At 34.1% G+C, this 17,962-nt stretch overlaps 1 protein-coding gene across 6 annotated transcripts in view; it reads right to left on the bottom strand.

The window, feature by feature from the left end:
• Positions 1-6,766: 6,766 nt before the first annotated feature.
• foxn2a (forkhead box N2a) overlaps positions 6,767-17,962 on the bottom strand; it is a 78,314-nt gene continuing 67,118 nt past the window's right edge. For all 6 annotated transcript variants that reach the window (XM_067385622.1, XM_067385619.1, XM_067385618.1 and 3 more), the window contains exons 3-6: positions 17,091-17,215; positions 14,199-14,248; positions 13,756-13,824; positions 6,767-10,572 (exon numbers count right to left, since the gene is read on the bottom strand). In XM_067385622.1, the coding sequence (XP_067241723.1) occupies positions 10,127-10,572; positions 13,756-13,824; positions 14,199-14,248; positions 17,091-17,215 (690 nt within the window). In that variant the 3' untranslated portion in view covers positions 6,767-10,126. The remainder of the gene's footprint in view (positions 10,573-13,755; positions 13,825-14,198; positions 14,249-17,090; positions 17,216-17,962) is intronic.

Here is a 17,962-nt window from a genome sequence, read left to right as displayed (position 1 = left end):
ATGTGACAGTGTTACAATGTAACAATATGCTAATCAGCAATTTTGTTATTTTCGCTAGTATTTTTTTCTATAAGTTTCACTATAGAAATGTAATAATATGCTAATCAGCAATTTTGTCCTTTTCGCTAGTATTTTTTTCTATTAGTTTCACTATAGAAATGTAACAATATGCTAATCAGCAATTTTGTTATTTTCGCTAGTATTTTTTTCTACAAGTTTCACTATAGAAATGTAACAATATATGCTAATCAGCAATTTTGTTCTTTTCGCTAGTATTTTTTTCTATTAGTTTCACTATAGAAATGTAACAATATGCTAATCAGCAATTTTGTTATTTTCGCTAGTATTTTTTTCTATAAGTTTCACTATAGAAATGTAATAATATGCTAATCAGCAATTTTGTTCTTTTCGTTAGTATTTTTTCTATAAGGTTCACTATAGAAATGTAATAATATGCTAATCAGCAATTTTGTTCTTTTCGCTAGTATTTTTTTCTATAAGTTTCACTATAGAAATGTAACAATATGCTAATCAGCAATTCTGTTCTTTTCGCTAGTATTTTTTTCTATAAGTTTCACTATAGAAATGTAACAATATGCTAATCAGCAATTTTGTTCTTTTCGCTAGTATTTTTTTCTATAAATTTCACTATAGAAATGTAACAATATATGCTAATCAGCAATTTTGTTCTTTTCGCTAGTATTTTTTTCTATAAGTTTCACTATAGAAATGTAACAATATGCTAATCAGCAATTCTGTTCTTTTCGCTAGTATTTTTTTCTATAAGTTTCACTATAGAAATGTAACAATATGCTAATCAGCAATTCTGTTCTTTTCGCTAGTATTTTTTTCTATAAGTTTCACTATAGAAATGTAACAATATATGCTAATCAGCAATTTTGTTCTTTTCGCTAGTATTTTTTTCTATAAGTTTCACTATAGAAATGTAACAATATGCTAATCAGCAATTCTGTTCTTTTCGCTAGTATTTTTTTCTATAAGTTTCACTATAGAAATGTAACAATATATGCTAATCAGCAATTTTGTTCTTTTCGCTAGTATTTTTTTCTATAAGTTTCACTATAAAAATGTAACAATATGCTAATCAGCAATTTTGTTCTTGTCGCTTGTGATTTTTTCTATAACTTTCACTATAAAAATGTAACAATATGCTAATCAGCAATTTTGTTATTTTCGTTAGTATTTTTTCTTTAAATTTCACTATAGAAATGTAACAATATGCTAATCAGCAATTCTGTTCTTTTCGCTTGTGATTTTTTCTATAAATTTCACTATAGAAATGTAACAATATGCTAATCAGCAATTTTGTTCTTTTCGCTAGTATTTTTTTCTATAAGTTTCACTATAGAAATGTAACAATATATGCTAATCAGCAATTTTGTTCTTTTCGTTAGTATTGTTTTCTATAAGTTTCACTATAGAAATATAACAATATGCTAATCAGCAATTTTGTTCTTTTCGTTAGTATTTTTTCTATAAGTTTCACTATAGAAATGTAATAATATGCTAATCAGCAATTTTGTTCTTTTCGCTAGTATTTTTTTCTACAAGTTTCACTATAGAAATGTAACAATATGCTAATCAGCAATTCTGTTCTTTTCGCTAGTATTTTTTTCTATTAGTTTCACTATAGAAATGTAACAATATATGCTAATCAGCAATTTTGTTCTTTTCGCTAGTATTTTTTCTATAAGTTTCACTATAAAAATGTAACAATATGCTAATCAGCAATTTTGTTCTTGTCACTTGTGATTTTTTCTATAACTTTCACTATAAAAATGTAACAATATGCTAATCAGCAATTTTGTTCTTTTCGTTAGTATTTTTTTCTATAAATTTCACTATAGAAATGTAACAATGTGCTAATCAGCAATTCTGTTCTTTTCGCTTGTGATTTTTTCTATAAATTTCACTATAGAAATGTAACAATATGCTAATCAGCAATTTTGTTCTTTTCGCTAGTATTTTTTTCTATAAGTTTCATTATAGAAATGTAACAATATATGCTAATCAGCAATTTTGTTCTTTTCGCTAGTATTTTTTTCTATAAGTTTCACTATAGAAATGTAACAATATGCTAATCAGCAATTTTGTTCTTTTCGCTTGTGATTTTTTCTATAAATTTCACTATATAAATGTAACAATATGCTAATCAGCAATTTTGTTCTTTTCGCTAGTATTTTTTTCTATAAGTTTCACTATAGAAATGTAACAATATATGCTAATCAGCAATTTTGTTCTTTTCGCTAGTATTTTTTTCTATTAGTTTCACTATAGAAATGTAACAATATGCTAATTAGCAATTTTGTTATTTTCGCTAGTATTTTTTTCTATAAGTTTCACTATAGAAATGTAACAATATATGCTAATCAGCAATTTTGTTCTTTTCGCTAGTATTTTTTTCTATTAGTTTCACTATAGAAATGTAACAATATGCTAATCAGCAATTTTATTATTTTCGCTAGTATTTTTTTCTATAAGTTTCACTATAGAAATGTAACAATATGCTAATCAGCAATTTTGTTCTTTTCACTAATATTTTTTTCTATAAGTTTCACTATAGAAATGTAACAATATGCTAATCAGCAATTCTGTTCTTTTCGCTAGTATTTTTTCTATAAATGACACTATAGAAATGTAACAACATGCTAATTAGCAATTTTGTTCTTTTCACTAGTCAGTTGTTCTACAAATTTCGCTGTAGAAATGTAAAAGCCAACATATTTTGGAAAAATGGTGAAAGCAAGCATATGGATATAGGATAAATATGATAATCAATTATATGTTAATAGACATATAATGATATTTTCTTTTTGTAATATTCACTAGTATCTTTTTCCAAGGATTTCCATTGAACAAAGTAATTCATTTTTTATAAATAATTAAATTAAAAGAAATGAAAATCGGAATAAGCTATTGGTTTGGGCTGCGGAAGTTAATCATTTATTTCTTTTTATCATATTTTGATGTGAAGACAACAAAAATATTTCCCATTTTAAAGATGAGAAGACATAAACGTGTTGAACTAAACCAGCTCCGGCTAAAACGAACGCAAAGCACTGAATTCATCCCACATCATCATCATCATCTCAAACATTTCTCCATTTATCTCTGTCTCTCTTCACACAATAGTTCATGCCTGGAGGCTTCGGTTCTGTCTGGTTGCCATGCAACTGTTGGCGTGGTGTGGTTGCCATGGATGTGGGTTGGGAGGGGGCTGTAATTTCTGCTTGAGTTAAAGTGAATGAGATGCTGTGCTAATTATCAATGGAGTCTATTCTGAGACTCACTGGACACTTCACAGTATAAAGATGTGTCAGGATACACAAAACCAGCCTCTAAACTAGCCAGATTTACTGGTGTCTGTTAGAGTCTTGTGTGAGTCGGTAATTAACACAAGCTTCATTAAATTTACACACTTACATGAGTTTATGAGAGAAAACATAAGAATCTCATGTGTTCATTTTATAACCAGCAGATGGAGCTGTTTGTCCAGAATATTAATCTGAGAATTCCCAGTATTGGGACAATGAAGACAAGATCCTCCTTCCAGGCAGATATACATTTTTATGTATTCAGCAGCCTATAAATGTGATATTATAAAGACAACATGTTGTTTCCAACATAAATGACTGGCTTTCAATTGTCATAAAGGTAAAACAAACTACTAAAACAGCATCTGGAAAAGAACTGTATTACAACTCGAATTCCAGAAATGTTGAGACTTTTTTAAATTTGAATAATATGAAAACTAAAAGAATTTCAAATCACATGTGCCAATATTTTATTCACAATAGAACATAGATAGCAAATGTTTAAACTGAGAAATTTTACGATTTCATGCACAAAATTAGCTCATTTCAAATTTGATGCATGCTATGTGTCTCAAAATCGTTGGGATGGGGGCATGTTTACCATGGTGTAGCATCTCCTCTTCTTGAGTTTTGAGGTTAAATGAGCCTTGGCCCACATGACACAATGGCGCTTTCAGGACCATGTTCACATATATCTTCCTTTTTGCATGATAGAGCTTTAGTTGGCATCTGCAGATGGCACGGCGGATTGTGTTTATCAACAGTGGTTTCTGGAAGTACCATTTAGTAATGTCATTGACACAATCATGCCGATGAGCGATGCAGTTTCGTCTGAGGGCCTGATGACCACGAGCATCCGATAAAGGTCTTCGGCCTTGTCCCTTACGCAGATTTCTACAGTTTCTGATGATGTTATGCACTGTAGATTATGAGATTTGCAATTTGACGTTGAGGAACATTGTTAAATTATTCCACAATCTTTTTCCACACTCTTTCACAGCTCTGCCCATCTTACTTCTGAGAGACTCTGCCTCTCTAAGACATCCCTTTTATAGTTTATCATGTTACAGACCTGATATTAACTTAATTAGTTGCTAGATGTTCTCCCAAATTAATCTTTTCAAAATTTCTTGCTTTTTCAGCCATTTGTTGCCCCTGTGCCAACTTTTTTGAGACCTGAAGCAGGCATCACATTTGAAATTAGCTCATTTAACGGATAAAAGTGATAAAACATTTATGTTATCTATGTTCTATTGTGAATAAATCTATTTTCTCTACCGAATATATATATATATATATATATATATATATATATATATATATATATATATATATGTGTGTGTGTGTGTGTGTATATATATATATATATATATATATATATATATATATATATATATATATATATATATATATATATACATTTTTTTTTTTTGATCCACTTCAAATGTTGACTACTATATATCCAGTACAGTCCAAAAGTTTGGAACCACTAAGATTTTTAATGTTTTTAAAAGAAGTTTCGTATTACAATTTAAAATAACAGTGTACTATTTAAATATATTTGACAAAGTAATTTATTCCTGTGATGTAAAGCTGAATTTTCAGCATCATTACTCCAGTCTTCAGTGTCACATGATCCTTCAGAAATCATTCTAATATGATGATTTGCTGCTCAAGAAACATTTATGATTATTTTCAATGTTGAAAACAGTTGTGTACTTTTTTTTTTCAGGATTCCTTGATGAATAGAAAGTTCAAAAGAACAGCATTTATCTGAAATACAAAGCTTCTGTAGCATTATACACTACCGTTCAAAAGTTTGGGGTCAGTAAGAATTTTTATTTTTTTTAAAAGAAATTAAAGAAATGAATACTTTTATTCAGCAAGGATGCATTAAATCAATCAAAAGTGGCAGTAAAGACATTTATAATGTTACAAAAGATTAGATTTCAGATAAACACTGTTCTTTTGAACTTTCTATTCATCAAATAATCCTGAAAAAAAATATTGTACACAAATATTTTATACAATTGTACACATTAAATGTTTCTTGAGCAGCAGATCAGCATATTAGAATGATTTCTGAAGGATCATGTGACACTGAAGACTGGAGTAACGATGCTGAAAATTCAGCTTTGATCACAAGAATAAATTACTTTGTCAAATATATTCAAATAGAAAACAGTTATTTTAAATTGTAATAATATTTCACAATATTACTGTTTTTTACTGTATTTTTAATTAAATAAATGTAGCCTTGGTGAGCAGACGAAAATTCTTTTAAAAACATTAAAAATCTTAGTGGTTCCAAACTTTTGGACTGTACTGTGTATTTTAGCTAACTACAAAAATTGACAGACAATGCAACTCACATCTGGACAAAACCATCTTAAGTAAAACAACATCTTTTATTCAGTAATACCATATATAATGCAATTGCATATCTTTGGCGAAAATAAATTTTATAAACATTTTATTAACAGAGGTTAGCGTACAAAAAACGAGGGGTTTGTCCGTCTGACAGACAGTAACAAACTGATACTGAGGTGGCAGCTGTCAGTGTTCAGAACAGAAGTCAGATTTATTTACATCATTCAATGCAGTCTCGACACACTCAATATTAGGCAGAAGACAACATGAGGAGAATATAATGAGACAAACACTGAACAGAAGAAGTCGCACCACCATAAACACATGGAGGCTCTTCACACTCAGACGTGTCACAAGCATCGTCCGAGACGCATCACCGGCACAGGCCTCGCGTATCTACTGTTCACAGTTGGCAAAAAGCTCTCACAGATGTAATTTAACCTCTGAGATTTGATTCACAGGAACATCTATGGAAACTGAGAATGGCGGGGTGAATATCGAGCGAGCAGTTGGTCACGTGGCAGTGTAGAGAAACAATGGCAGTTTACAAAATTTATTTCAGGAATTGCAATTTCATAATACACTCATGTTAAATAGAAAATCAAAGACGTTACATTTGGGGTCAATATTTTCCCAGATTTCATCTTGCCTCATGGGTGAATCTCACGAATACATGTCCTGATCATATTTCCCAAAAAAAGTATAAAAATGTGTAATTATATATATATATATATATGCCCGTGTGTATATATATATATATATTTATATATACATACACACACACATATATACACATACACATTTAAATGCATATGAAAGTTTTAAATGCATAATTTTGCATTAATGCATATTTATATATTATATATATATATAAATATATACGCAAGTATGTGTATATGTGCATATATATATATATGTGTGTGTGTATGTACAGTATACACATATATACATATATACACACATACACATTTAAATGCATAATTTTGCATTAATGCATATTATATATATATATATATATATATATATATACACACACACACACAAGAAAACAAACTATAGTGATCATCATAAAATAGGTTTAATTGTCTGTAAGTAAAATATAATTTCTTAAATTTCTTAATTTTAATTTTGAGGTGAAATCAAGAAAAATGTTCATGACATGTTTGGTGGGATTCGCCCTCACAGGTTCTTGGCAGTTTTATTAGTTAATATTCAATACTTCTTTAACCTGATGCACAAAATACAAGAAAAAAAAAGAAAGGATTAGTAAACCAGTCTTGGCAGTGATTAAGTCATTTGATATTTTGGCACGAGGAACAAAAGCAGGTCTTGTAGACAGTCACACTGATGCTGTTTGCTACAGAAAGACAACAAAACATGGGCTCCAAATTAAATGAACAATTCAATAGCTCATTAAACGTGACCCTTTTGTTCTTCATTTTCAATTGTGGCGTCTTAATGAACTCGTCTAGGTGTCTTTGAGGCAGTGATTTACATGTTTTGGCACAGGTCATGCATTTCAAATGAGCTGCTGGGATTCTGGTTCGGTTGAGTTTTTTAGAGCTCTCAATTTCAAACAGAGGGTCAAATGAGGCAAAACAACAGAAACGCGGAGCATACTGGGATTCTGGCTGCTGTATCCATGGCATAGATGCATACTGCCTCTACAAACATACAGCGTGAAGAAATATGAATATTTAAAACATCTGCTTTCATGTACCTGTGCTAACATGTTTTGTTTTTGTAAATGTGGCAGTAGTTTCTCATGAAAACATGTGGATCATATTTACATATTTCACCCCAAAATGTCATTTAAAAAAAAGAAAGAAAATGCACAATATTGCACAAAAACAAAATGAAGCAGATCCCATTACTGTAATGAATTCAGATGTTAATTATGTGTCGTTTCTCATCACTCAAAACATTTTTTAACTGTATTATGGTAACAAATACTGTAATATTAAATTAAAATCAGCATAAATTAGAGGCAATACAACAAATACTACCATGAAGAAGTATAAATACTTTAAAATTTACATCATATTTACATTTTTGTTTTCACATTACAATAATGAAAATAAATGAGTTATTAAAAGTCATTTCATTATGTGACTTTTCCCCCCAGAATTCTCTGCTGACTCATTTGAAGGGGAAAATGTGCTTAAAAATTGTCAAGAAAAAAACAAAAAAACAACATAATTTCCATTTTTCCTTTGATTTTGAGGTGAAATATGACCTTCTCCTGACAGGTTTCATGCATCTGTTCATCTACACACACAGAGATGAACTCCAGTATTGACCTCCCAAAGTCTGCGGACTGCGTTAAAACACGCAACGAATGGGCACATGCATACATAATCACACACACATACACACGCATATATATTTTATATATCAAGAGGAAATATAGAGCTACACGGCTTCCGTTGTTTTTGCATAGGGTCTGGACAGAGGGAATCAAACAGCAAGCTCTGCCACGAAAGGCCGGTTTCAGTTCGCACACAATAAACTGATCCGAACAGATCGCGGAGACCGAAGAGAGGCGCAAACGAAAGAAACGAGGAGGATGGGAAAACGTGTACTATTTATTCGGAGTCATTTAGGGCGGCTTTGTGTTTATTAATCCTTCTGGTGATGCTTGATCCTGTGTCGATACTCCAGATTAGGCTTCGATTCCAGTCATTTCATTGTTTTTAACTTATAGGGTAAATCTCATGAAACACGTCACATGTTCAGGTCATGAAACAAGAAAATCATATAAGAAATTGCTGCATTTAACATTTTCATGACATTTTTCAGCACATTTTCCCTATAAACTATAAGCAAAAAAAAAAGTTACATTAAGGTAGAAATTTGTTTATTTTTATGCCAATTTTTGCAGATTTTAAAAAGGAAAAAAAGTTTAATTTTGCATTTTTTTTAAAGTTCCACTGCAGATTTATAAAAAAATAAATACATAAAAATAATCTATTACAGCAATGAGAATTATTGAGAAAAAAAGGAATAATTACTTTTCATATAATAATGGTTTTCATTTTAAAGGGTTAGTTTACCAAAAAATGAAATTTCTGTCATTGATTACTCACCCTCATGCCGTTCCACACCTTCAGAACATAAATTAAGATATTTTTGATGAAATATGAGGTATATTCTCATCCATAAACAGCAATATAACCACCACTTTCAAGGTCTAGAAAGTTACTAAAGATAATCGTTAAAACAGTCATGTGACTACAGTGATTCACCTCATTTTAAGAAGCGACGAGAATACTTTTTGTGTGCAAAAACGAAACAAAAATAACGACTTTATTCAATAATCTCTTCCGTGTCATTATCCTTACACACAGTGAAGGCTTCTGTGTTTACGTCCGAATGCCGGCTCAGTATTGGCCAAAGCTGATCACATGATTAACACGATGGATGCATGTGGCGCTGACGCAGGTGCCGGCCAATAATGAGTTGTAGACGTAGAACCTGGAAGTGCTGGATGTAAACAACATATGATAATGACAGGGAAGAGAAGATATTGTTGAATAAAGTTGTTATTTTTGTTTTGTTTTTGCGCACAATAAGTATTCTCGTCTCTTCATAACATTAAGGTTGAACCACTGCAGTCACATGACTGTTTTTAGTACCTTTCTGAACCTTGAAAGTCTATGGACGTGTCATATACCTCCCGGATTTCATCAAAAATATCTTAATTTATGGTCTTATGGGAGTGGAACGACATGAGGGTGAGTAATTAATGATAGAAATTCATTTGTGGGTGCAAAACAATTTCTTTTTCTTTTTGATTCTGATGTATTTTCATGAGATTTACCCCATAAATATCACGACTGATGGAGAAAAAAAGTCATCCGTTCTCCATAAATCCTTTCAATGATATCCAGTGCCTCTGATGAAGAGAAAGAACGTAACGCCAGCCGCCTGATGATAATTATTGCATTTCTTTGCTGTGTACTTCAAAAACAAAACAAAAAACTGGGAACTCTTGACGTAATTCTCGTCTTCCATTTTCTGGAGCGCGTTCATAAAGCGGACGACGGGAGAGGTTAGTGCTTCGAACAACACGGACATGCACTCGTTCTCTGTAGAAACGCCACAGATTCACTTGGAAGAGTAGGACACTCACCTAAAGGAGGAAGCATGCAAACGTTTAAGAGAAAACACATCAGTTTCTCCCTATCCAACTTCACTGAGAGAAATCCTGAAGCACGTACAGGAACGATTTCTCCATTCGCGCTCCAAAGTCTCAGTATGGCTTCGTTCACCTCCGCGTGAAAGTCGCTATTGCCGTAGTTTGAGTCAGGGAGGGAAAATCTCTCATATAAAATGAAAAATGTAGAAAAACAAAACAAGAGAGAGGGTTTCCATGATGGGAGGCACAGTCACTGATACACAGTCCAGGGGTTTTTCCGGCTTCATTTCCGGTGCTTTTCCTGTTTTTTACTCTTGGCCGTTCGCTTAGAGAGATCCAGGCCGGAACGGATCCCGGCCAGGTGTAAGAGGGACCCGGCCGCCTCTTTCAACTCCTCGTCCAGTTCCGGTTTGGACTCGTGACGGGCACGTTTACCCGGAAGAGGGCACTTGATGGTGAGCGGGCGGCGAACGGGAAGCGAGGGCAGACGCGAGTTCCTCTCCTCCTCCGAGTCCTCGTCGCTGTGGAAACCCTCGCTGCCGGCACGGCGGCCCTGGCCGGAGTCGCAGCCTGCCTCGTCCAGGGATGACAGTGAGGACGAGGAGGACGAGGAAGAGCGAGACGAGCAGCGCTGGAAGGAGGAGCTGCTGTAGTTGTGGTCCTGCTTTGGGTCGCTGCTCACTAGGACCGAGTCCGGGCGGGAGAGGTCTATAGGGCTGTCCGGGTCACCTGTGGACCAAAACACACCAATTATGACATGGACAGGACACTCGTAACACAACCTATTATGCCCTTCTTGTTTGTAGGCCCTACTAGAACAGGTTTCTATGAGTCTGAGTGATTTTCTTGACATGTTTCATGAGATTTAGACAAATTTTCCATCTTTGAAGTGTCAGTCTGTAAACTGGCGTTATGAAACGCGTCATCAAGTACTTTCATCCGCCCGTCTTAATGAAGCCCTCTTATGATGGTTTATTCTGCTATGGGTGATTAAGGCTCATTAGAGGTAGAGAACACTACAGTGACACGCTTAAAGAGGATAAAGACGTGTGAAGGAAGTGCAATGCTGCACTAATTACCAGCAAGAGCTTTTAGTCATTACACAGACATTTGCAAAACCATCGCAATAAATAAAGACGCAAACGTGCCTGAACTAGATCATCACTGAACATGAGACACTGGAGCAGAACATCAGACTCACAGATACAGATAGAACGATCGATCGATAGATAGAGAGAGAGATAGATGGAACAGTAGAATGGTCAATAGAACAGTCAATAGAACGAACAGCAGAACGAAGGATAGAACGAACAATAGATAGAATGATATAACAATAGATACACAGAGACAGACTGAACAGCAGAAAGGATAGAATGAAGAATGGATAGAACGAATGAATGAACGAACGATAGATAGATGGAAAATTAGATGGAATAGATGTAACGAACTGCAGAACGAAGAATAGAATGAACGACAGAACAAAAGAACGATAGATCGATAGAATGATCAATAGATACAACGATAGATAGAACGATGAATGAATAGATAGAGAGAGAATAGATTAGTTCTAATGTTATGTCTATCATTCCATCGTTCTATCTTTATTTTTTTTAAGCAGGAAAAAATAAACGAATGTTAGAAAGAACGAATGTTAGAATGAACATAAGAACGATCCACAGAATGATAGAATGAAGGATAAAACGATCAGTGATAGAACGATGGAACGAACAATAGAACAAATGATAGGTCGATAGAGATGGATGAAATGATAGAAAGAATGAACGTTAGGACAAACGATCGATTGATAGAACGATCAATAGAACGATCAAAAGATAGATAGACAGATAGATAGAACAATAGATAGAACGATGGATAGAAAGATAGAACGAGCGATAGATAGATGGAATGAGCGATGGAATGATAGATAGACATAACATTAGAACAAACTAATGTTAGAACGAATGTTAGAATGAACAAAAGAACGAACAAAAGAATGACAGAACGAACAGAACGAACGATAAGTGATAGAATGATGGAATGAACGATAGAACTAACAATAGAACAATGGATAGAGCGATAGATAGGTCGATAGAGATGGATGGAATGATAGATGATAGACAGAATGAACATTAGAACAAATGATCGATTGATAGAACGATCAATAGAACGATCGAAAGATAGATAGACAGAATGATCAATAGAATGATAGAACGAACGGCAGAACGAGGGATGAACGAAAGAACGAACAGAACGAACGATAAAACAATCAGTGATATAACATTAGAACGAACGAATGTTAGAAGGAACGTAAGAACGATCGAAAGAACGAACGATAAGTGATAGAATGATGGAATGAACGATAGAACAACAATAGAACGATGGATAGAGCGATAGATAGGTCGACAGAGAGATGGATGGAATGATAGACAGATAGAGTGATAGACAGAATGAACATTAGATAAAATTATCGATTGATAGAAAGATCAATAGAACGATAGAACGAACGGCAGAACAATAAAAATCAGTGATATAATGATGGAACGAACAATAGAACAAACAATAGAACAAACGATAGAACAAATGATAGAACGATAAATAAAGCGATAGATAGGTCGATAGATAGAGATGGATGGAATGATAGAAAGAACGAACGTTAGAACAAACGATCGATTGATAGAACAATCAATAGAACGATCAAGCGATAGACAGATCGATAGATAGAACAATAGATAGAACGATGGATAGAAAGATAGAACGAACAATAGATAATGATGGAATGATAGATAGACATAACATTAGAACGAACGAATGTTAGAACGAACGTAAGAACGATCGAAAGAACGACAGAACAAACGACAAAACGAACAATAAGTGATAGAACGATGGAATGAACGATAGAACTAACAATAGAACGATGGATAAAGTGATAGGTCGACAGATAGAGATGGATGGAATGATAGACAGATAGAGTGATAGACAGAATGAACATTAGAACAAATGATCGATTGATAGAAAGATCAATAGAACGATGGAAAGATAGACAGAATAATCAATAGAATGATATAACGAATGGCAGAACGGGGGATGAAAGAAAGAACGAACAGTGATATAACGATGGAACGAACAATAGAACGAACGATAGAACAAACGATAGAACGAATGATAGAACGATAAACAGAGCGATAGATAGAGATGGATGGAATGATTGACAGACAGAATGAACGTTAGAACAAACGATCGATTGATTGATAGACAGATCGATAGATAGAACAATAGATAGAACGAATGATAGATAGACAGAACGAAGGAACAGAATGAACGATAGAACAATAGAATGATAGAAAGATGGATAGAATGAATGATAGAACAATAGATAGAATGATAGACAGAACGAACGCTAGAACAAACGATTGATTGACAGAACGATCAATAGAACGATTGAACGATAGATAGATAGATAGATAGATAGATAGATAGATAGATAGATAGATAGATAGACAGACAGAACGAAGGAACAAAACGAACGATAGAATGATAGAAAGATGGATAGAACGAATGATAGAACAATAGATAGATAGAATGATAGACAGAACGATCAATAGATTGAATGAAGGATTGAACAATAGACAGACAGACAGACAGACAGACAGACAGACAGACAGACAGACAGACAGACAGACAGACAGACAGACAGACAGACAGACAGACAGACAGACAGACAGACAGACAGACAGACAGACAGACAGACAGACAGACAGATAGATAGATAGATAGATAGATAGATAGATAGATAGATAGATAGATAGATAGCTGGATGGTGAGGTAGACAGAACATCAGATAAAATGTTACACAGAACGTTAGACAAGATTACTGATCTTCAGGGTGTCAGAGTGATGGAGGTGTTCTCTTACAGGGGTCACTGTGGTGTCCGGGGGCCGAGTTTAACAGCATCATAGCAGTCGCGGCATCAATGTCAGACTCTGTAAAAGACACGAGACACACAGCGGTCAGAGCACTGCTCAGTGTTAGTGTGTTAGAGACAGTCTACGGAGGGAAATCAAGGGGCTGGAGTTTCTCTGTTTCCATGCAACCCTTCAGAAGCTTTGAATTATTCATTACTAACCAGACAGAGGAGAGAGTGAACACTGCCACCATACTCAAGGTGACAGAAAAAGAGAGAGAATTCTTTATAAAGATAAATAATGAAAACAGTCCAGCTTACATCAAAAAAAAAAGTTCTCATACTTTCTGACCAATGAATTTCCTTGCTTATGACGCTCCCTGAGCAGGATGGATTCTGATGTAAATGTTTTTAATTTTGACTTATTCACCTGAAAAAACAGAAATGGCTCACCTTTTAGAGAGCAGTCCTGAAGGAAGAGGTGACGTGCGGGTGAGAAGGCACTGTCAGAAAGACAGACATAAATCAGTTTCACCTCGACTTGAGCTCCGAATGACAACCTAAAGATTATGCCCTTTTTCAAAGTCTACTACAATAGGTTTTTATGCTTTTATGTTAAAAAAAAAACACATTATTTTCCCCATATTGAACACTGTTGCAGCTCCTCTCTTCCTACTCTGTCAGTAACACTCTTTAGTTCCCGTCCCATCCTGCTTATGTTCACACAGTCAGCCCAAATCCCATTTTTTTGTGTATCCGATTAGAATCTGATCTAAATTATTGACTGTCCACACTGAGTATCACAACTCTTGTTTTCTGGAATATTTGCATTGGTTTCTTTTGCAATGATGTTGCGTTGGTATATGGTATATTTGCTAAATATAATCGGATTCCAATCGGATATGCACCAGATTATATAGTCTGAACGAGGCTTATGAAGCCTCTTGAGCAAGATGGATTCTGATGTAAATGCTTTTATCGTTCATCACTTTCGTTCTGAAAGTGATTCCAGCGATAGTGTTCCTCTGTGCAGTTACTGATATAGCTGTGATGTGTATTCTGCTATTCTATTACATTTAAAATTATTTTTGTAACTATATCTTTTACTTTATTGTTATAGTCATGGTCCTTGGTGTGAACAAGCTATACGCCAAGTTTGTTTGATTTTATGGAGCTCCCCATGACATGCAGAAAAAAAAAAAAAAATGTTAGGATAAATTATGCACATGATTTAGCAAATCGAGAAAACGAAATAGTAAATAGTGTGAACGATTTAGCAAATCGAGGAAATGAAATAGTAAATCATGCGAATGATTTAGCAAATCGAAAGAACTAAATAGTAAATAATGTGAACGATTTAGCAAATCGAGGAAACGAAATAGTAAATAGTGTGAATGATTTAGCAAATCGAGAGAACGAAATAGTAAATAGTGTGAATGATTTAGCAAATCGAGGAAACAAAATAGTAAATAGTGCGAATGACTTAGCAAATCGAGAGAACGAAATAGTAAATAGTGTGAATGATTTAGCAAATCGAGGAAACAAAATAGTAAATAGTGCGAATGATTTAGCAAATCGAGAGAACGAAATAGTAAATCATGCGAATGATTTAGAAAATCGAGAGAACGAAATAGTAAATAGTGTGAATGATTTAGCAAATCGAGGAAACAAAATAGTAAATAGTGCGAATGATTTAGCAAATCGAGAGAACGAAATAGTAAATCATGCGAATGATTTAGAAAATCGAGGGAATGGAATAGTAAATCATGCGAATGACTTAGCAAATCGAGAGAATGAAATCGTAAATCATGCGAATGATTTAGCAAATTGAGGAAACGAAATAGTAAATGATGTGCAGGAATTAGCAAATCAAGGGTACGAAATAGCAACTCCTGTGCACGATTTAGCAAATCGAGGAAACGAAATATTAAATAGTGCGAATGATTTAACAAATCGAGGGAACGAAATAGTAAATAGTGCGAATGATTTAGCATATCGAGAGAACGAAATAGTAAATAATGTGAACAATTTAGCAAATCGAGGAAACGAAATAGTAAATAGTGCGAATGATTTAGCAAATCGAGAGAACGAAATAGTAAATAATGTGAGAAATTTAGCAAATCGAGGAAACGAAATAGTAAATAGTGCGAATGATTTAGCAAATCGAGGGAATGAAATAGTAAATAATGTGAACAATTTAGAAAATCGAGGAAACGAAATAGTAAATGGTGCGAATGATTTAGCAAATCGAGGAAATGAAATAGTAAATAGTGCGAATGATTTAGCAAATCGAGAGAACGAAATAGTAAATGTGAACGATTTAGCAAATCGAGGAAACAAAATAGTAAATAGTGTGAATGATTTAGCAAATCGAAAGAACGAAATAGTAAATAATGTGAACAATTTAGCAAATCCAGGAAACAAAATAGTAAATAGTGCGAATGATTTAGCAAATCGAAAGAACGAAATAGTAAATAGTGCAAATGATTTAGCAGATCGAGGGAACAAAATAGTAAATCATGCGAATGATTTAGCAAATCGAGAGAACGAAATAGTAAATCGTGTGAATGATATAGCAAATCAAGGGAACGGAAGACTAAATCATGTGAATGATTTAGCAAATCGAGGAAACAAAATAGCAAATAGTGCGAACGATTTAGCAAATCGAGAGAACGAAATAGTAAATAGTGCGAACGATTTAGCAAATCGAGAGAACGAAATAGTATATAGTGCGAACGATTTAGCAAATCGAGAGAACGAAATAGTAAATAGTGCGAACGATTTAGCAAATCGAGAGAACGAAATAGTATATAGTGCGAACGATTTAGCAAATCGAGAGAACGAAATAGTAAATAGTGTGAACGATTCAGCAAATCGAGAGAATGAAATAGTAAATAGTGCGAACGATTTAGCAAATCGAGAGAACGAAATAGTATATAGTGCGAACGATTTAGCAAATCGAGAGAACGAAATAGTAAATAGTGTGAACGATTCAGCAAATCGAGAGAATGAAATAGTAAATAGTGCGAATGATTTAGCAAATTGAGGGAACAAAATAGTAAATGATGTGCAGGAATCAGCAAATTGAGGAAACAATAGCAAATCGTGCGCACAAATTTCTTTTTTCCCCCTGCATGTCATGTGCAGGGCTACACAAGTTTTTAACATCTACAGTAATTTATGCCATTTTAGAACAGTCAGGCGTCATTTAAATGACCGTAGCGGTTAACTCAAAAGGATCCAGGATCGGTTTAGGTGGACGGGCTCATCCCACACATTTCCACCAAACAACAGCGCACATCTTGCATCTACTTTAGCTTGCACTATAGTAAATGTGTGTGTTACCTGGGTGGGGACGCTGGGGGTGTGCAGAAGGAGTGGGCTGTAGGAAAGTGCTGTTTCTTCAGGGCTTGGATCAGATTGGGTCTGTATTCAGGGTCCACACACCACAGAGAACCCTTCCCATTAACCTACCAGAACCACACCAACACACACAGTTAGATGAGCAAATACTCATAGACAGACGGGGACTTTCAATAAAACTTAAGTAAACTGTAAAAAGTGCACTTATTACAACCATTAGGTCAATAATCAATCAAATTAATGCATAAACTTTTGACAATTTAACTGTTTTGGCAAAGAATGTGAATGTTTATTGTTTATATATTAAAACATGGATGAAAAATTGTGATATTCCTTCCAAAATAATGTTTTACTAAACTGTTTTGTTGTTGTTATTAATTTGAGAAGTATGTACAATATTTCTTCAAGTTAAGCCGTACTTTTATTTTGACGGGCTGTCATGAAGACCTTTAGCTTTATCAAATGAAATGGTGCAATGTTGGAGATGAAGTTCTTGTGTTCATAGACTTCATATTTCGGCTAATTCTGCAACAATCTACGTTATATACGGTAGGCTCCATTTTTATGACTGGATCCTGTCTGCGTTTTCTGCATCATGGAAATATATTCTGCTTTAAAACCAAACGGTTACATTGGTCAGATGTTCACCTCCTGTCAATATAAGCCACAGCCATGATCCTGCAGTTTGAGGGCGTCAGAAAATAAGAGGTGTGCTAGAAACACATTTTTATGTAGCAGCCCATTTCACTCCAAACAGATAGAAAGAAAACAACACCACAGGCCGACACTTTTACAGCAGCCCGGTGAGAGACACTCACTGCTGAACAGTGTCTTAATGTGATCATCTAAGCATG

Source organism: Chanodichthys erythropterus, chromosome 5, assembly GCF_024489055.1.
Source record: "Chanodichthys erythropterus isolate Z2021 chromosome 5, ASM2448905v1, whole genome shotgun sequence".
In the NCBI taxonomy this organism is placed as follows: domain Eukaryota; kingdom Metazoa; phylum Chordata; class Actinopteri; order Cypriniformes; family Xenocyprididae; genus Chanodichthys; species Chanodichthys erythropterus.
Note: the sequence above shows the minus strand (reverse complement) of the source record. Positions and strands in the feature narration are given on the sequence as shown.